The 22,050-nt window shown below is 38.1% G+C and overlaps 1 protein-coding gene across 1 annotated transcript in view; it reads left to right on the top strand.

Annotated features, from left to right (window-relative positions):
* LOC110318664 (retinal dehydrogenase 1) overlaps positions 1–22,050 on the top strand; it is a 41,061-nt gene that overhangs the window by 11,158 nt on the left and 7,853 nt on the right. Inside the window, exons 3-10 of the mRNA XM_021193866.1 lie at positions 4,172–4,312; positions 6,233–6,362; positions 7,722–7,783; positions 9,358–9,486; positions 10,696–10,809; positions 14,887–14,989; positions 16,485–16,669; positions 20,170–20,334. Coding sequence (XP_021049525.1) covers positions 4,172–4,312; positions 6,233–6,362; positions 7,722–7,783; positions 9,358–9,486; positions 10,696–10,809; positions 14,887–14,989; positions 16,485–16,669; positions 20,170–20,334 — 1,029 coding nt within the window. The remainder of the gene's footprint in view (positions 1–4,171; positions 4,313–6,232; positions 6,363–7,721; positions 7,784–9,357; positions 9,487–10,695; positions 10,810–14,886; positions 14,990–16,484; positions 16,670–20,169; positions 20,335–22,050) is intronic.

The raw sequence follows: 22,050 nt of genomic DNA on the forward strand, positions 1-22,050 counted from the left end.
AGAGACCTCATCTCTGAAAAAAAAAATAAAAATAAAAAATAAAACAATAAATAAGCAAATAATAAACTAACAGTTACATATATTTATGAGACAAAACATAGTAATTCAAAATATGTATACTATTTAAAATAATCAGATCAGGGTAATTACGTTTCTAACTCCTCAGTCATTCTTCAGTTCTCTATGTTTGGAGCCATGACTAACAATCATTCACACCCATTATTTACCTTTGATTGTTCTTCATATTATGCTCCTATGACACAATGGTGTGCTTTTCTTCTTTGATATCTATAGTTTGAATTCCACTCGGAGTTATCTCCAGAAAGAATGGCAAGAAACAGAAAAATAAGCCACACATACAGTAAGACGTGCACATACATAAACTAAGAGCCCATCCACTGCCTACACCTTCTCCATGTAGATACAAACTATACTCAGGCTATGATCTATAGATGCCAGTTAACAAAAGCTCTTGACGATTTAACCTTGAAACTTTGACTACTTAGCTCCTGTGGACATCTTGTTTTGTCAATAGGATCGGTGTCGTTAGGAAAACAAAATTCTCTGCCTGGGTTCAGTAAAATCTTTGTGAGTCAGGCTGAGACTTTGCTGTGGCAGTCAGTGAGATTTACCTCCTTCCTAAGGTGCAGGAGGGAAAGCTTGTTACCTTTTCCGTGATCACTGATGTGCTCTGTGCTTAGGAACAACTGCCCCTCCCATAGAAAAGATCAAAGAAACTAATTCAAGGCCAGCCAAGCTGCAAGTCATGTCACAGTGCCAGTCTGGTTGGCTGGACAAACGGTTCCTCTAAGGAAATTGTCAGTGATAAGCAAGGGCTTGTTTCATTACCACATTCCTGTATCTGTATCCTGTTTTGGAATTATTTAACAACTTGCATTTTTAGAATAGTTGATGCTGAAGCAATTTGTGAGGGATCTAATGTAGAGTGGCTAGCATGACTTAATGAAAGGCCCTAACGTGTTAAAGTGCACAGTTACAAGAAACCCAATATGCTGCACTGACTCATTAGGTCACAGGCTAAAGATTGGTTTTGGAAAATCCATTCACCACAGAATGGGACTGCCAAAGGGCCACATCCTGTCATTTTCGGTATCACAAGGGTGGGGGGCAGGGGCCAGAGCAAAAGCAGGTTAGAAAGTTAAGCGTGCCTGTGAAGGGCTCCTATAGGAACCACTGACTAATTCTGAGGTGTGAGCTAATCAATAATTGGAGGGATAATACTAAATGGTGATTAAAGTAAGTGCTGAAGACAGGTGTGAAAGAAAACTGGTCTGATTGCTATTTTTTTTTCCATCTCTGATTGAGGTTAATATGCAGGTAGTCCAGGAGAGATGGAGGCACTTGGACCTTCACTGATTAGTCTTAGAGGCTCTCGCTTTCCCAATCACACTGAGACTGCCTGTGCGCACTCAGCTTTAGAATTGGAATATTTTACCTTCCCTAGTCACCAGGATTTGATCATTGAAAATCCCAGTTAATCTTGTCTTAGTAATTAAAAAAAAAAATCTTACGAATACCAGCTCTTGAATTAAAATAAACAAAATGTCAACTATGAAATAATGAAAACTAATTTAAAACCTTTTATCTGATTAGTACATTAGGTAAGGCAAAGATTTTGTTACATAATGAAATCAGTTAAATATTATTATTATTATATAAATATTAGATATAAATTACATACAGCATAAGGCACACTTTGATATGATAATAACTGTCATAAGAAAGCTAAAAATAACTAAATATGGGATGTATATTAAAAGAATAAAGAAGCCGGGCAGTGGTGGCGCATGCCTTTAATCCCAGTACTTGGGAGGCAGAGGCAGGCAGATTTCTGAGTTCGAGGCCAGCCTGGTCTACAAAGTGAGTTCCAGGACAGCCAGGGATATTCAGAAAATCCCCGTGTCGAAAAAACAAACAAACAAACAAAGAACAAAAAACAAAAACAAAAGAAGAAAGAATAGCAAAAAGTCTTACAGTCTGTAATTCAGAGACTAGTGACTCTGATACCCAAAGAAGCTTTGTAAGACTGTCTTGCTGAGATAAAAGTAGCTATGGAGGGCAGTCCTAGAATCCAAATTTGCCTCTACTTTTTGCTGTGTTTCACAAGCATAAACTACTCACCTACCAAACAAGGTACATGATACTTAGCTAAAATATTAACAAGGGGGCTATAAAGATCCCGCCTTTGCACCTAGAGCCTAAAAGCCCCTCTCTCTTACATCACTTTATTGTGATGAACTCACAAAGAAGAACAGTGCACAGCTGGATTAAGTAAGCCACTCAAATAAAAACGTGCCGGGTCCCAAACTATGCATCTCACCAAATTGTAAATATGTGGAATATTTACAAGGGCCATTCTGAAGTCACAAACTTCCATTGGGTTTTTTTTTACACTTTCACAATCAACAGTATATTTTTTTGTGGATTTATCCAATGCAAAAGACCATGACAGAGTTGAAACTAGGAAAAAAAAAGTCAGCTGTTGTCCTTCATGATCCAAGTGTCCTTTTGCCTGGGATACTGGTAAGGCTCCCCCTCAGCCACACAATCCTATGATTAAGCCACCACAGCATACTGAATTCAACAGATGAAACAACTTACTGTCCCCAGCAATGCTTGTTAAGGAAGATAGTCCCTTGCCCAGAAATCCTAAAAGTTCTGCCTCTGACTCTGCCCAGGCATTGGCCACTGACAACTTCATTTGCCAATCAAAACCAACTCGGGGATGGGAGGGAGGGCTCCCTCAGTTTCTTGTGCAGATTCTCCTGCAATTTAGGGGACCAGATTAACATAATACAAGCGACATTAAACCAAATCCACACAAGGGTCAGCGTGCTAACTACTTTTCTTATCTGTCATACAAAATAGCTGACTGAAGCAACTGTAAGGAAGAAGGATTTATGCTGGCCAAAGGATTTATGATGGCAAGGGACTATTTTCCTTAAAAAGTATTGGGTGCCGTGCTTTGTATCAAGTGTTGAATTCAGTAAGACCCAACAAGCAGCTGAAAGAATCAGATGCAGATATTTGCACCCCACTAATGGACAGAAGCCGCTGAACCCTGTTGTTGAATTAGGGAAGACTGAAAGAAGCTAAGGAGAAGGGTGACCCTGTAGGAGGACCAGCAGTCTCAATTAATCTGGACCCATGGATTAATCTCTCAAACACTGAACCACCAAACAGGCAGCATACACCAGCTGATATGAGGCCCCCAACACACATACAGTAGAGGACTGCCTGGTCTGTGGTCATTCAGAGATGAGACATCTAACCCTCAAGAGACTGAAAGCCCCAGGGGGTTTAGAGGTCAGATGGGGTGGGGGTGGGAACATTCAGGTGGAGACAGGTGGGTGGGGAGGAGGTATGGGATGGGGAACAGTCGGAGAGTGGATGGGGCGGGGGTCAATAAAACATGGAGTGTAAAAAATAATTAATTAAAAAAGATAAAAGAAAAGAGTGCAGTTCATCTTGATGGTGAAGGCAGGGAAGAGAGCACAGTGGGAGGGGTGTGGTGCTAGCATTCCTCCTGTTTCGGTGGGCCCGAAATCACAGATCTCCAGACAGTTGGATCCTGGTTATGACCCATGTGTCATTGCTATGCCTAGATCTGCCCCACAGTCCCTACATCATTAAGGCCTCAAACCCCTCAAAACATTGCTAACACCTGTGTGACAACTGTTAAAATGTTTGAGCCTGTAGTCGCACTTCACATGCAAACTATGTCTATGATGAACCCTCATTTTTAATTGGGTACAATGTGAAAAGATACTTCTTTGGTACTCTAGCTCTAATCTGGTTAGGAAAATAGTCTCCTTTATTTCTGAATCAAATGAGCTAACGTGTGTAAATGAACTAAAACATTATTTCAAATAAACAGTGTCCTGTTATAATAGGATAAAGTGACATCTATTAAAATATGACCTCTCTAGTCAATTAACTAGTTGATAGACAACTGGAGCTTGATTTAAATATTACTCAAGAGAAACCATTACAACATACTAGATTGTTAAGTGTGTAAATGTTCTGGACTTTGGGCTAATGGAGCTTCTGTTTGTAAGAACTGTGTCTAAGTTCATACATAAGGATCTGATGTTATGCTTGCTCATCTAGTATTTTGAATATTCTGAATAGACTGATCTGTGATTTCCAGGCTGATGTTGACAAAGCTGTGAAGGCTGCAAGACAGGCTTTCCAGATTGGCTCCCCATGGCGCACCATGGATGCTTCGGAGAGGGGCCGCCTACTGAACAAGCTGGCTGACTTAATGGAAAGAGATCGTCTGCTGCTGGCTGTGAGTACTAACCAATGCCAACAACAGATACTCAAGTGAGCTCCCCAGAGCACTCACAGCTTCAACTGTCCAGCCAGTCAGTTTGGTTAAGAGAACACACGGTCAACCATCCTGTGTTTTCTCTAGAACTTCTCAGAGTCCTTAGCATGGTAAATGTTCCTCTAGCAATGCCCTTGATTTCTCAGACTCACTGATCATAGTCTTTCGGGGAATATTTATGAATCTCTTAAAAGTACCAAAATATTTCTCTAAAATAAATTGTATTATATCAAGCCAAAATATTTTTATGGTAGCTCCTTCTCCTCCCAGATTTCGGTTCACAAAGTGATTTTTGTTGGTGTAAAAGAATTAACAAGCAGAATATAGGTTTAATGTTGAATGAAATCATACTTCTGTTTTAGATGCTATGCTTTTTTCATTTCTGTGGATAGTAATGTCAGTAAGGACTATGAATGAGAACATATTTTCTTATCTTTTGAGTCCCTGCTTGATGAAGCCAACTGGAAACAGCATGGCCTCCAGTCAGATTTCAAACTACATTTTGTTATCTTCATATTACTAGGAGTACTACCAGTTATTTGTAAAGAATCATGCTTTTCTCAAATTTGCTGAGTTGATCAAAATTGGGGAAAAAATACACTCAGTAGCTGTTGCAATAAAACCACAGCATCCTCTGTGTTATGTAGGAAGAAAGCAGATACCATGGCTTCTCTCACTTCTCTGTGCATGAAACGTGTTAACTGCCTCTGTCACCTTGAACGGCTGAAGAGGATAAAAAACAGACTCAGAAAATCACATGGGTATAAATTCTGGGAGAGTGGACAATATAAACTGGTAAGGAGGAGCTTTAGTGATTGGATGATCACCTCGTAGAATGTAGGTTTCCAAGGAGACCTATATAATCAGAATGAAAAGTGGAGGAAGGCAAGACATTACAAGGGCAGAATGTCTGGAACTTTATAGTCTGACTATTGAAATAGTTGTTGCCATGTTGCCTACACATGAGGATTATCATTGAAAACCGCTGAGGAGAATCCATGGAGAAAGTGGTAGGAGCTTCATTCAGATGAACAGATTTTTCTATCTGTGAGGAGTCTGACAAGAATTACTCAGGCGTTGAGAATTTGCCAACACTGAATTGTCTCAGGAGTTGGGTGGCATGTGGGATCCTGTTATAACTCTTCTTAAATGACAAGAAATTTACGTCATATTCACAGCTGTGTACCTGTGAAATTGTGCCTAGTGCTTCAATATTGCATAGCTGGAAGGGACTCAGAATGTGACAGAAAGAACACAAGGGTCAGACAACCAGAATCTTACTACCTTCCCTACCAGGACCTTGATATGTTTTAAAAACAGGAGTTTAATCAAGATGATTTGAGATTCCTTATGATGACATAGCTCTCTTTCATATTCAAATATTGACTACTGAAAATACTGACCATATATGTTTAATTTACTTTTTATTCTTATAGCATTCCATAGACTTATAAAATAGATATTAATCATATTCATCCACAACTCCTTCCTACCAACTCCCTCTATTCCCCCCATTCCCCCTACCACTTCTTCTGCAGTCTCTCTTTACGCTTTGCAGTACACTTCCTAGTCCAATTGTGCTGCTCATATGTACATGAGTATATGGTCATTCTTTTTATTTTAAATTATGTTTTGTGCATGGATGTTGTCTATGCACTCTGCATGTGATCGCTGCTCTCAGAGGGCAGGAGGAGGCATAATTCCACATGTAACTAGAGTTAGACATGATTGTGAGCTATCATGCTGGCAACTGAACTGGCTCTTATGGAACAGGAATCCATCATCATAACCACTGAGCCATCTCTTCCACTCCGTGGAGCAGTTTTATTAAGCTAATGTTCAGGTTGCAATTACTGACTGTGTTCTCTGTTGATCTTTCAGACAATGGAGGCACTCAATGGTGGGAAAGTCTTTGCCAATGCATACTTGGCTGATTTAGGAGGCTGCGTAAAAGCATTACGGTACTGTGCAGGCTGGGCTGACAAGATCCATGGTCAAACAATACCAAGTGGTAAGCATACTTGGAAGAATAATGGCGATTATGACAGAGGCCAGGGCACTATCACAATAATACTTTAAAATTCTGATAAAGATGTCAAACAGTAAGGCAAAAGTTGTTTTCTCCTTGATTTTGAATAAACAGCTTTCTGAAGAAGGAACTTTTACTAAGAGTCATCATTTTAAAAGGTGAATACATTAATTATGCAGAAAATAAAACTGTGTAGTGTATAGACTGCATTAAAATAAGACAAGTATCATAGACTCAAACATTCAAGTGAGGGGTCTAAGTGTTCAAACTGTACAAAGCTGCCTACTCAAATTAGTGATTTCTGCTTCATTTCCATAACATTGATATCCTTCCTATAATACAGTTTTTTTTACATATGGTCCAGAAAGAGGCAAGTTATGCTAATCTGTATCCTTTTAAACTCAGTGTACTGAGAACAAACTAATTAATATTAACATATTTTAAAAACTACAAAGATGAGAGTATTTTTACAAGCTGAGTTAAGAAGTTTGCTTGGAAGTGACTGTGTATTACTCAGTGTGCATGCAAGTGATTGTGTAAGTATTACTCAGCACAGACACATGAAAAAGGTTTCAAGTGAAAAAAATCAACTTGGGAATGGAGTAGAGGCTGGTTCATGTCTAAAACTGTAATGACTTTAGGAACTCAAAAAATCCACTTGCAGTCCTGTCCCTGATGGGCACTGCCAATCTAGCTGGAGGATTCAGTATGGAAGGTGGTCACCAGGAAGTTAGAAGATAAGGATGAGAACACACGGGCACCGTGAAGGGGGCTCTTTCGTGGCTCTTGGTCCACTTTTAAGAAACATAGAAGAAGCTGTTTAAAGTCCCTGTGGTTTTTGACAGGAAAAGAACTTGCTGTGGTAGCAGTAAGCTCCTGTGGAAGTCAGAACAAAAGAGAACAGCAAAATTCAGGGTAACCACATCAGAGTAAGGCACGAGACTTGGCCAAATCCAGGTGGGAAAGAACCATTCATCATCGTCAAGGTTCATGATCCTGGGAAATTTGAGACGCTGGAGACATTTGTACCTTACTGAGAGATGCTCTCATCTCCCAGTTCCTTTCTGTACCACTCTATGAACAGGATGATGTAGAAGACAGCCATTTTGAATATAAGGAATAATGAACTGCCTGTCAGATCTTCCTCCATCTTGCTACACATACCCCAGTTTTTAGAATGAAAGTGCCGTTTGAGGGCTCCGTTTTTCACATTATTAGCCTTATAAATAGGATCTTTTGTTTCCCTTTTGCTGCCTCTTCTCACTTCAACCTCATATTACCTTACCATGCCTGCACAACACATTTGCCTTTAACAAGTGGTGTGTCTGCATTGTTTTCCAGATGGAGACATTTTCACTTATACAAGGCGTGAACCCATTGGAGTGTGTGGCCAAATCATACCTGTAAGTTCTCTTTCATGACTCCCAAGGGGGCAAAGAAAGGGCTAATTCCATTGATCTGGTGATGAAGCCCACTCCCACACAAGTGAAGCATATAAGATGGTTATGCGTGAAGTAAGTTCAACAAACATGACTGCCTGGAGCATATTGCCTGGTAACAGCTGCTTGGATATGAGCTAGCTGGTCCTGAAACCCTTCACTATATTGCTGTGCCCTTGGAGGGCATTTCAATGTTATAACATGAACCCTAAGTGTTGGCTGCATGGGTCGCTTTGGAAATTGTGCGATGCTCTGGTTTCCCGAGCTGTGTTTTACAAAGGCTTATCATGGCTCATCTGTTCTGGGACTCCACTTCAGTGGGACACAGCAGGACATGTAACCTCCAGCACTCTGTCTCCTTGAAATGTCTCATCATGAATAGGAACTGCAGCAAGATTGTTAAAATATTAGAAAATGGCTTTCGACTTAAGTAGAAGTATTGATCATGTTAAAGATTGGAAAAGTGTGTGGCCTGCATTGTACCTTTAGACATCAGGATTGGGTACACAAAATTCTTCTGACAGAAAATCAACTTCTGGATGGAACCAGAATTCCTCTAAACTTGACACACAGGACACTAACCATATATAGCTGATATAATTTAAAAGGCCAAATTAAAACATAGTGAGGCATTCTACATTGTTTTTGTGGAATGACAGTGACTCTTGTTTAGTGAGACTGAACATATCAATGTATTTAATAGAAGTGTTCTTTACTTCAAAGCCTAAAAAATTCCATCTACATCATACTACCAGCAAGTAGCTTGAATAAACCTAAGCATTATCTTTAGCTGCTTTGTTCTGTTGCTCTGGTGTCTAACCCTGGCCCTCACACAGGGATGTGCTGTCCCCCAGCTCTCTTTCTCAATGGATTAGAAGACATCCATCTAACATAGGGAGGACCGTTTTCAGGACTCATGCGTGGTGAATGCATAAGCAGAGAAGTGGTCACATATCTCAGGTCTTATAGCTGGCCAGAGGGTTTATAAGGATCTGAACTCAAAGCACTCACCCTATGGATGTGAACTTCCTTTGCCTTTAACCGTATGGTTTGTCCTGATCTGAATCTACCTCTCCATTGTGCAAAACAATTTCAACATATCCGTGGCCTGGTTTCAGTCTCCAGAATCCAAAAAGTAAAAATCAAGTTTCCTGGCATTAAATATACTAAAAGGTATTATAATTAGGTAAACTCAATAAAGGGACTCTAGGGAAATAGAGGGGAGATAATGTCATATCATTTTAACATCTAATATGCTTATTTATATACAAAACCATAAAGAATTCTTCCTTGTAGAATAAGCATTCAAAATATCAGCACACAACTAAATTTAGGAGTGTTTTCCTGTCCCCTTCTATATGGTGAGTCCAGATCATTTATCATGTATTAGTTGCTTTTAACAGTGACTCTAAGTGAGATGTTTCAGATAAGTACTCAGAAATTAAAAAATTTTATTCAACATCTATCAAGGCAGGTTGTTCTAGAAACTGTGGTTTGAGACGATGTAAAGGGTCCGTTTTTTCAATTTTGCTTTCTAGTGGAATTTTCCAATGCTCATGTTCATTTGGAAGATAGGCCCTGCCCTTAGCTGTGGGAACACCGTGGTTGTCAAGCCAGCAGAGCAAACTCCTCTCACGGCTCTTCACCTGGCATCTTTAATAAAAGAGGTAAGTTTCCTGAGTCTAAACATGCAGGCAGATTCTGGGTCCCTGCTTTACCTTAAAGGCCGTGTTCACATGTACCGTGAGCTTCGCTGTTCACACATGGCTCCTGCTCAGCCATGCAGATAAATGCAGCTGAGCTAAGGGCTGGGATCTTGTCAGTCAGCACAAGTGTATCTCCACCTAAATAATGACAGGAAGCCAGACGCAGAGGCCTATAACCAGTCACCCTGTAATCCGTTTACTTACATTGTTCAAGTCTTGTGAACAGAATTCAGGAGGAACTAAAATGTACTTTCAAATGCTGAAGTACTTGTTTGACACAGCCACATTTATGACTGGCCTGGTTGCTTCTGTAAATTCTTTCAATTAGTTTAGTTTTAATATGGCTAAAGGTTGGAGGCAACTGTGGAAATAAACTTGTTTAAATATTGGGCCATAATATGCAAAGAATATAGCCAGTGTTCATATTCATCTTCATTATCTTTCCTGTTTAAAGTGCATACAACATGACACCTTTATATAATTGACCAAAATGTGTGATTTCACCTCTTTAAAATATTACTGGTTTTCATCCTTAATACTACATCAAAAATTCAAAATGGTAACTTAGAATTTCAGAATGACGAACAATATCTTTAAGATAATTTTTCATTTCAAACTAAAATGAACAAAAAGTTTGTTAAAATGAGGCTTTTTTATTCAAATACCTTGAACTTTTAATGTGTCCATCAAGGCTCTGTCATTGATGCTGTCATTGATAGGACACTTCCATACTTTACAGAGATACTTTGCCTATGTGCTGTTTTACTGATCAAACAATCCCACTCAGGATTTGTAACTTAGCTGTTCTCATGAAAAGTCAACATTGGAAAACTGAAAATGAAAATGAAACTGTGAAATCACACCAAATGCCTTCTTGCTGTCTATGTACTTCATCATACTTTTCTGGATCCTAGAAATTCCCCCCTTCTGACATTTGGCACAGCTAATCATTAGAACTATGATCCGATCTATTAATGGGGTTTTGGGTTTTGAGAGAAATAAATATCCCCTTTGAGTACATTTTCATATAGACTAAGAAATAGTAATAATAAAGAATAAATATATAGCTGAAAATTTCTTGGGAGAAAAACTTGTAAGGTTAGACTAAAAACACAGCTTCAGTAATGTGAGTCTTGTGAATTAAATTCTTCATCTGTTGGCTGCTTGTAGGCAGGGTTTCCTCCTGGCGTGGTGAACATTGTCCCTGGTTATGGGCCAACTGCAGGGGCAGCCATCTCTTCTCACATGGACATTGACAAGGTGGCCTTCACGGGATCAACACAGGTAGGGTCAATCTCTGAATGTCTCATTTGCTACGAGAGCAAGCATCTTTTCTGCAGCTATTTCTCAGCCAATGCTTTTTAGAACAAAAGTTACTTTGATGATTTGTCACTTATTCAATCTCTGAAAATTTGTTTATAAAGCACTTCTGGATGAATTTAGGATAAAAGAAGATACCTGTTGCTTTTACAATGTTCAGTGTGTTTATTACTATATATCTCTTAGAAATTTAGCCCCTGACTCTCTCAGATGACTGGTAATATGTATGATATAAATAATATAAATTAGAGCACATGATTTACATGAATAAATGTAAATGCAACCTCTAGCTTAAGAAAATTACATAGTAGGGTTTCACCCTTAGTGTTTTTCGGGGACTGTCTATCCAGCATACCCTGAAAAGCAGGAAAATTGTGCTTCCTTCCATGTTTCTGCTGGAAAGCCTCAGTTTTCAGTGTGCCTGGCTTAACTGTGGATAGACACAAAGTGGAAAAATAGTCAACAGCCCATAAGCACTAATAAGAAGGGGCAGGTAGAGGGCGAGCAAAAGGCTTGGAAGATAGAATTCTGGATATTTCCTGAGTTTCTGTCATAACCAAATCTAGAACTTAATTCTATGTCCAGCAAAGCCGTGTTTGAGTCACTCTACTTGGCTATCGTGTTATTATTAGCTATTCAACCTGAAAAGATACTGACTGCATGCTGCATGCCTCATTGGCATATGTGAAAAGTAAGCTGCCAATACCTGCAAGAAATAAATAGGATTGAGAAGGTGGTCAGATGTGTATAGGAGGCCAAGGAAAAGAAAACTCACCTGAAGCTAGATGGGTGCTGGAGATTGATAGAGATGCTGACAAATGGTTTTAACTCCTTGAGGACTGAGAAACAGGAAGAACATGCCCCATAGTAAGTTGAGGTTGATTTGATTTTTCTTCCAGTTAGTTGCTTCAGTATTTCATTAAACGCCACAGAGAGTCAAACTCATAAAACATTAAATTCTCTTTTTATCCTATTTTGACCCTCTAAAGTACATTCTCTTTGCTTTTCATGGATAGTAGAAAGCTAGTACCAGGTGGAGAAATCTGAGATATGATTAAAAACAAAACTAACAAAAAGCAACAACAAAAAACTGCATTCAGCATTTCTCATGGAGATAAAAGAAGATGGGAGGGTGCCCATGACTCACTGATAACTTCTATTATGATGGTGCTGAAGGCTGATATCATAGCAGGGAGAAGCAGGCAGATAGAATCCTGGGATTTCCCACCCTTGGCAACATTTCTGGGTCCAAAACCTATGTTCATTTCTCTAGTCCATCCTTCCTGAAGGCTTCTGGTCCTGATCCCAGCAGCAGTGTATATAAATGTTTAACTGTCTCGACTGACCCTGAGCTGTGTACCATTTTGAGACCACTTTATATGCCCCCTACCTCCAAATAAAACATGAAAATAAGAAAACAGACAACATATGGGCTCAAATCGATCTAAACCTTTAAGTCCTATGCTTCTAAAAAGTTGATTATCTTAGCCAAGTTTTAATTTCTTTATTTGAAAAGCATAGGGACCCTTACATCTGTTTTACTTGGTTTTACATAGCATAAGTGAGAACTAGTAAAATAAGACATCTAGCAGCCCTCTGAGAGCCACTAAGTGACCTTAGTTGTTATCTTTCACTTTCCCAGGTTTAGGGTTGTATGTGGACATCAGCTTCTTGCACCTGAGCCCCTAGAATTCCCACACTGCCTTTGTGGTCTTATCTGAAATTCTCAGAAATCTTGAACTCAACAGTGTTTCTATTTGTGTTCCCGCTGTCTGAGACTCATAATCATGAGCATGTGTATCCTTGAGGAGTTATCTCATTCACATACCTCAAGGCTAGTCTCAAGGCTCTTTTGTTCAAGGTTAGCCACAGAATGGTATGCAACTATTTCTAAATAGCAAAATGATAATAACATGATTCCAGAAGCCCCAGTGAGGAAAAGCATAGCATTCGTTCAACACAAATACTCTGTGGAAACTTATTTATACTTTTTTTCTTAACATTTGTTAACTGACTTATATTAGAGGTCCTGAACCATTTTTAATACACAGGCAAATGTATTCCTCACAGTCACAAGCCACATAGTATGCAAGAAATATTTTCCAAACACTGGATACCTCTGCTTCACATGGAATGCAACAAGATGAACAGTTCGTATCTTTGCCTTTCTCATAATCCTCTCTGGGGAACTCATGTTTTGTCTTTCCAAAGTAAGGGAATGAAATTACAGGACAAAAGTTATGTGATTGGTTTCTGAGAAATTTCAAGCAAGCTTCAAATGGTCTGCCTGAATTTGAAATATATATAAAATCTTTATTCCTCACTTATATTTCTTTTTTATTTTAATATACTATTTATTTATTCATTTTATATATACAAACATTTTATCTACATGTATACCTGCATTCCAGAAGAGAATATCAAATCATGCTATAGATGGTTGTGAGCCACCATATAGTTGCTGGGACTTCAACTCAAGACCTCTGGAAGAGCAGCCAGTGCTCTTATTCACTGAGCCATCTCTCTAGCCCTCCACACTCATATTTCAAACCAACTTTTCTATTCATTCTTTTGCCATGTGTAGATTTAGAAAATGTACTCTGGTCATACTCCATTAACCAAGACAAAAGTAACTTACGTTAGCAGAAGTTTTCTACTAAGCTGCTTGGGGACCTCAAATGATAAAGTTAGTTACATAGAAAATCAAAACTTCTAAAATGAAAATAGTCACAAAGACTGTCCTATAGAGTTTCGGCACGGTGCAACACACCACTATACCAACTTGGGAAGAGAAGCAGGAGGGTCACAAGGTTGAAACCAGACTGAGCAACAAGGGGATTCACTCTCACCAATGAAAGACAGACAGAAAAGAAGGAAGAAGGTAGCATAAAAGGCAGGCAGGGAAGGTGGATCTGCGGCAAGGCTTTTCCAGGACATTACCGATTTTTGTTTATTTCTATTCATCTACTATCAGGAGTTAAAGTTAGAATCACAAAATTGTTAATAAAAAGGAAGCTTTAGTAAAATTATTACCTTTTCCATAATGCAGTGCAGAATAATAGCAATGCAGTATCAACATAGACATTATCTCAACACTCCACATCTAAAATAGCACAAGAAACCCGGAGTATTAAAGATGCATAATATGATGGGTACCTCTAGTCACCAAGGTAAAGATCTTTTCAATAGAACGTGGTCTTAGTGTACAAGTCATTGTAAGAGTTGGATTTAGAAATGGAAAACAAGAAGTCTTATTTAGAAAACAACCTTTAATTAAATGGATCCAAATGCAGCAAGTAAAGCAAAATGAAAGCAATGTCTTATTTTAGATGAAGGGACAAGAGTAAAGACGAGACTAGAGTGTCAGGATTCCAGAGAAGGGCAGGAGGAACACAGAGCTGAGTGTCAGTCTCTTTCTGTGCAGTGACATGTGTAGGAGAAACAGAAGCACAGTGAGCGTACCATGATGAACATACAGAGAAGGAGAAAAGGACAGTCTGTTGGGAAAGTTTTTGCAGATATGTAGGATCCCATTTGGGGAATTCCAGGTGCATTTTCATGTCCTTCTTTGGGAGCCCAAGGAAAAAGAATCCTGTCCATTTGTAGTCATCAGAGAAGAGTGCAAGAAAAATCTGTGCTAAAAGATGAGCCCAAACCAAGGAAGTACAGAGTTCTCTGAATGTCACTAGAAGGATGAGAAGTCAATACATGAGGTGTGCACAGGTATTTCTGATCAAACACACAGAGAGGATGTTTTGGTGAATATGAAAAATAATTTTCATCTGCCCTCTCATGCAAGTCAAGTCTTTAGGTAACTGTCTGCTCACCTGACCATGGCCATTTTCTGATATGTCTCATGTTTGCATACTTGATGACGGGAGCTTTTACATCTGAGGGTGCCAGATCTTGAATAACACCATTTAATGTTTCCTCCAAATGAAATGAAATGGTGGGGCACATGTTATGTAAATTGAAAGCATGAAATGAATCTGTCTACATGAGAACATGCTAAGCCTCCTCCTTTGTGATGTGTGCTTTCAGGTTGGCAAATTAATCAAGGAAGCTGCAGGGAAAAGCAATCTGAAGAGAGTCACCCTGGAGCTTGGGGGAAAGAGCCCTTGCATTGTGTTTGCAGATGCTGACAGTGAGTACAAGTCCTTCCTTAGCATCTTATCATCTTCCTCCTGGTGCCTGATCCTGTCACACAGTCACCTAGAATCTTACAAATGACTTTCCTTCAAGGAGAAAGGAATTAACTAGCAACTATGGTGACTCTGGGAAGCTTTTAAATTATTCCATAATGTAGATAAATTAAGCACAGATATGATTTTGTCCTTGGTTGCAATAGATGGTTACTTCCTGGTGTCAATCTGAGATCGTATCTGAGGTCTGCATCTAGGATCTAGGATCTTTTTTTGATATTTTATGTCTTTGAGTCTGTTGAGTACATGAGATACTTGAGACATTTGGAGCCAGCAGGAGTATTGGCTATCAGTAATTTCATATTTTCTTTCTCTCTTCACTTAGTATATGGGGATAGCCATAAGAATATTAGACTTTGCTTAATTTTTTTTTTCACTTCCAATTTATGCTAGTAAATTGAAATATGTGAAATTGTCATTTGGATATGACTGCCATCCATAATATTCCAAATCATTCTGGCTCACTAACAAGTGAAATCTCGAATTATTTTCTAACCAGGCTGATTCCATGGAGATTCATGGTCCAGCACTTCTGTACCTCTTCCTTCAATACGATTTAGAAAAACAAATGATGCATGCAATTTGCTGTTGTCTCTCTTGGGATTCTTACACAGATTTTAGAGCTCACTTTCTGTTTAACATTCAATACATGGCAGAGTCCCCAGTTTATCAATCTGGAAAATCTCCTTACTACAACTGAAGCAGTTATAATTGGCTCACAGATGACACCCTATTTCTGCAATATTGAATATAATCTTCCTCGTTTATAAAACTTTCTCACACACACATATGCAAACACACACACACTTTTCTTTTCACTAGAATCAACAATATTACAATAAAAGCTATACATACACTATACTGCATGAGCTAAGCAATGAGTTGGTAGGCATGTATAAGGTTCATATGGTCTGTGATGATTCTAAATGCTAATGGGTTTCACTGAGCATTATTCAGAAAGATAAATTTTTTTCATTGATCAAAGTATATGAATGTTTTGAAATTATTTAGTCAATGAATAATGCAGGTTTCATTTTTTTATTCAGTTAAAACCTGAATCTAAAAATAGTCATAAACATCTTGATCCTTAGAAAGAATTATATAATTATTTACATTGCTATTTGTTCTTATAACCAAATCTACGTTCTTAGTAAGGTCTGTGTTAAAACTGTACAAGCACCTCTTCCCAGATTCTTTTCATTGTTAATATATCTTTGTAAATAAAAAGATCACTAAGATTATTTTGTCACCTGGCTCTTAAGACTCAGGATATATTGACTCTGTGATTCTTCCTTTTGCCATATCACCATTTTTCATCTGAAAACAACTAGATTTTTTAATTTTACTTTGATTTAGACATGTGTGAGCATGCACACACACATACACATGTATGCTTTCAAAACTGTCTCTTCTCTAATATAAGTGCTTTCTCTGCAGTGGACATGGCTGTTGAGTTTGCACACCATGGAGTGTTTTATCATCAAGGCCAGTGTTGCGTCGCAGCATCCCGGATTTTTGTTGAAGAGTCAGTTTATGATGAGTTTGTGAAAAGGAGTGTTGAGCGAGCTAAGAAATATGTTCTTGGAAATCCTCTGACCCCAGGAATAAATCAAGGCCCTCAGGCAAGTATACAGCAATAAGACAATCATTTCCAATACAAAAATAAATAATCTTACTTAAAACTAATAGTTAACTTTACCTCTTAGTTATTCATTTTGCAGAATGGCTTCTTTATTATTGGGAAATATCTCTTTGTATAATGAGATATTTCCCAATAATAAAGAACTCAATATATTTTGTGTTGACCAAATTGTTTATATGTCTAGATATAGTTTAGGGAGCATGATGAGAATTAAACGTGGAAAGGTCTGAGGAGATGTCCCAGTGGATAAAGCACTGGACATGCAAGTGTGAAGTTCAGAGTTCAAATTCCAGAACCCTCATAAAAAAACCTGGATGTGTATGGTAGACAATATTTAATCCCAAAGTTCAGGAGATAAGATAGGGATTTCCCAAGGCAAGGTGACTGACAAGGGTAGTTAAACTCATAAGTTCTGGGTTCAAAGAGACGGTTTATCTAGATAAATGACAGGGGTAGAAAGTGATAGTAAAATACACCTAATATCAGCCTCTGACTTCCATACACATTGCACTGTCATGAACACTGCATAGACAAAAGAAAAAAGAAAAATTAGACAATATTATCAATTGTTTGCTTTCTTCAATCTTTTTTTCTTCATGCTTTTGATTCCTATTACAATTCTTAGATCTCTTGGAAATCCATATATATTTCACTCATTTCTCCCTCGAAATCAGTCTTCCACCTCAGCCATCATTCTATGAGTCTAAGCAGGAAAGCAGACCTGAGTGTTCAGCAGTGTCCCCATTCTCTCAGATGTATGAGGTCATAAGTGGTTCTTGCAAGTCCTGGTTCTGGCAAACTCCTGACAAGCTTCTCCCTTTAGTTATCAAAAGCTAGGGATTCCCCCAGGGACTCTGGGTATTCTGTGTCATTAGATCTACTGTAAATATGAATGTCTTTGTCTTTCCCACTCAAGCCACAGTTTCCTCTTGCATAGCTTTTATTCATGGTCTGTTATAACCTGCTGTTCAAGATTTTGGTCCTGTGATTCTGAGTTCACTCCCGATTCTGGGTCCTGGTCTACAACAGTGATCCTCAACCTGAGGGCCTTCCCCACAGGAGATGCAGACTTTATCTATAGACAGGTTAAGTTGTTTTAACAAGGTGGGGAGCTGTGGGCCCTTGTGAGTCTCTATTGAGCAGAAGAACGGACACTGCTGAATACTCCACAGTGAGCAGGAAAACTTTCCAACAAAGAGCTTACTGTCCCCAAGTGCCAGTAGAGCCACTCCTGTGTGGGGTGCTCTAGGGACTGGACAATGACCTTGGCATCTTCACTCTTTCACATTAAATATGCTACACTGTAGCTCTTTGTTTAGTTGGAACCAAACCTCATTGTTGAATTAGTTAATAAATATAAATCAAATTCAATTAGCAAAAATTTATGGGAAATTGCTACCAGCTATATCCTGAGAGAGGCCCTTGATTAAGCCCACATTCTAATTGACTATCACATGGCTTTACTTTGTGAAAGTACATAGATTTTGAAGAAAGGTTGTTCTGAATAAGAACAGGCAGGCATGTTGGAACCTTAGAAGCAAAAAGTTGAGACACCAAGCTTCTCTATCATTATGGTGGGTTTTTTTTTCTGTCATAAAAAAAGATATTATGAGAAGAGTTACACATTAGCCAACCTTCACCTAGTGCTTCAACCACTGCTGGATGAGTCACTGAAACTTTTGAAACTGAGTATGAGATTCATAAATATCACAATAAAAATAGTTATAGGGAAAATTAAAGCCAAATATATTTTTAGGAAAAGTCTTTACAATGGTCATTTTTCTCATTTTAAAGATGACAAACTTAAGGCATTTCAGTTTTAGAGATTATATTATATTATATTGTATATAATATTTATATATCTTATATGTAATATAGTATTTACATTGTATTAGATATGAATATTCATATACAATATTTTTTAACTTATAATGTTTGTATTTGTCTTTGTGGTCTCAAATACATACATAAAAGCTTAAACTGATCAATATTTTCATTTGAAAAAAAAACATATAAACTTCCCTTTGCTCAATTTCCTTGCCAATTAAATAGATATAGTAGCATCACTCTGGAGGATTCCCTATATAGTGATGTCAAATAAGCTCTGTGACACAATCAGCACATGCTTACCTCAATGTGTTGTCATAGATACCATTAAATGTTTCTATACATGATGACAATTATATATAATAATAAATGATAATAATTCCATAGACATTCTCTTCTAGAAATAAGAAGTATAGACATTCTCTTCTTAGAAATAAGATATTTACATGTCTGTTTTCAATGTTACTTTTGATCACTAGTTTCCAGGTAAGAATATATGATTCCCATAGGTGAACTTTTATCTTTTTGGTTTTATATGATGTTTTGATACATAAAGTTAAAGGAATCAGAAAATTCACACATTCAACCAATCAAAACCTAAGTTTTAACACCATGATAATGACATTGTGCATTTGCTATTTCATAGACTGTGTTCTGATAACTGAGTACTGTTATTGGCCCCATGATCTAGCAGAGTATATCTCAGCCTTCTCTTTTTCTGAAGCAAATATTCAAGAACTAGATTCCCCAGATATATTCTCTGTTCAAGGACAGAGAAGCACTCTGAGTTGGGAAATACATCTTTAGAAAAAAAGAACTGAAGATTAGTGATTTTGAGGACATATTTCATATAATTTAAAGAATAGGACAGCAAAGATTTTCATGAACATAAACATTTTTGACTACATGCCAACTCCAGAATATCTTAGTTAGACATACATTCATAACTCTGCAACTTAGCCTGGCTCTATTATCTAGTATGTAGTAAGATCAGTGTCTTCATTTTTAAACCAACCCCTGGAATTCCACATTAGATTACAAATAAAAAGATCATCATTGAGGAATTGGGGAAAATTTCTGTTACAGAGCAGAAAGATGATTTGTTAGAAGCTGGAATTCAACCTACTGAATTGAATGGAGCAAGATCCCCCCAAACTGAGATCATATGTGGTATGAAAGGGTAACCAGTCCAGTAGACCTAAGAATGGGAAGATTACATCTCTGAAGAATACAGATCTCCTATGGTCAAAAGCACATCCACTGGTCATATCCATCAGACCTGAAACAAAGTTCCCCCCCCCCCCATCACTCCTTTATTTCAGTAAGGACTAAAGTTCCTGGTGTACGTGCTCAATCATTAGCAAACTTCTTTCAAAGAAAATAAATGATCAGTGACAGTTGTGTAAAAGCTCCATATTGCCAATTTCTGTGTTTATGCAACTGTACTTAGTTTACAAATTCTTAAGCTTCCTTCTTTAAAATTCACAGGAAAAAAAAAACCCACAAACAAGAATGATCAGAATGAGCTGGACCTGTGTCCAGCGATTCAAAATGTCAGACTTAACAGAGTGTCCTGGGATTCGGAAGCGTCATCTTCATTATGTATTTATGGTTTTCATTTCTTTTCCTTTCCCTGTGGTTTCTTCCAACTAGATTGATAAGGAACAACATGATAAAATACTTGATCTCATTGAGAGTGGGAAGAAAGAAGGAGCCAAACTGGAGTGTGGTGGTGGACGCTGGGGGAACAAAGGCTTCTTTGTGCAGCCCACAGTCTTCTCCAACGTGACTGATGAGATGCGCATTGCCAAAGAGGAGGTAATGTTTCCACATGGTTCTGTTTATGGGCTTGCCGTGTTCTCTCTGTGTGTGAGCTATGTCCCTCTAAAATCTTCAGCTCCTTGACCAACATTACCAGGAAATGCTTGGTGACAAAGTCTTAAGTTATTGGTGATCCAAGCTAAACAGTAAGGAATCCAAGTGTCCTGTAAAGAGTTTCTGACAAACACAGACAGAAGTGTACAACAGATTTTATAAGGGCTTTTTTCACAGTCTTAAAGGAATAGAAAAATGGCCTTTTCATTTATAAAAACAGGAATAAATGTACATATATTGTGTTGCATATACCAGACACAGAACAATGTATACTAAATGATCTCAGTTATACAAAGAACATAAGAAACTCAAACTCATATAGACAAACTGGACTGGCTTTGTAGGGGAAGTAAAGAGCTGGGGAGTGCAATCTAAGTAGTATCAACTAAGATGGTACCCAGAAAAACAATATATAACTAAAAGGAACTAGTTTGCAGTTAGTATGGTAACTAATATACATCTTGATTCTGGAGACTTGTACTATATGCATAGTTATGAGTACATGCCTTAGACAATGAAAGTGTTATGTGGACTACTTCATAAGAAGATACCATGACTCAACTACACAGATTCAGATTTTCCTCATTCAGTGAATTTATACTCATGTTTTTGATATAGCAGAAGGCCTAAGAGGTTATTTCCTTTACCTCCACAATGTCAACAAATAAAGAGCCAGGGGGATTATTCAGCTTTGCAAGGAAAGAAAATAAGTATAAAGAATAGAATTAAATATTATATGTGGATCATCCAACATACTTAGGTTGTCTACATTATTTCACTTCTCAACTGCATTTGCATTTCTGCACCTCTTGGCTGAACCTTCTTTGATTAGAGCTATTGTTCTTGGAGACTATGATTAACGTGGGTAGGAAGGACAATAAAGCAGAAAATAACCTTCATTCAAGGAAACATTTATTGCACTCCTATAGCGTGCTCACTAGAATAACTCATTTGCCAGTTCAGAATAGGAGTCTGGAGCCTACACAGCATCAGCTAAGTTGCTGCAACCCTAAGCAAATCCATCACAGCCCTGTTCTATCTGCTTCCCATTTCCAATGTTCACAATGTTGTGCTTCCTAGTTATAGGGTCACGATGGAGCTTAGAACCGCAGGATCTGCCCCCAGCCTGTAGGGAGTGGTCACTAACTGCCCCATACCCCTCACATTGACTTGGAACCAGCAAACCATATGACAGCTCTGAGGTTTCTGCCAACCCATGGTCACATTTCTCAGGAAAGTATACTAACATCCCAAGAAACCTCTCTTAAATTTAATTTTGATAAATATATTACCAAAGTCACAGAAGATTAATATCTATAAGTAAACCAATTTTTTTCTCCTCACGTATGGGGGTGAGATATAAAGTTGTATTGGAACTTTCCTGAGTATATTCCCACAGAAATAAAAGGCTGACTCATACTGGAATAATCAAGCTGTTATAATTGTCACTGCCAAGGACCTCAGGCTTTGGTTAGTGTAGGGTGGTTCCCGAGTTAGGATTCTAGTAAAGAGCTATTTTGTTTGGTAATGGCATATAGAATTGGGTGACAAAAGAAATAAAAATCTGTGCTATGTTATACAATATTTATAATTATGCAATGATCCAAATACAGAGGAATGGCTGACATTTAAATCAATAATATACTTATATTTAAAGAG

Source organism: Mus pahari, chromosome 1, assembly GCF_900095145.1.
Source record: "Mus pahari chromosome 1, PAHARI_EIJ_v1.1, whole genome shotgun sequence".
NCBI lineage: Eukaryota > Metazoa > Chordata > Mammalia > Rodentia > Muridae > Mus > Mus pahari.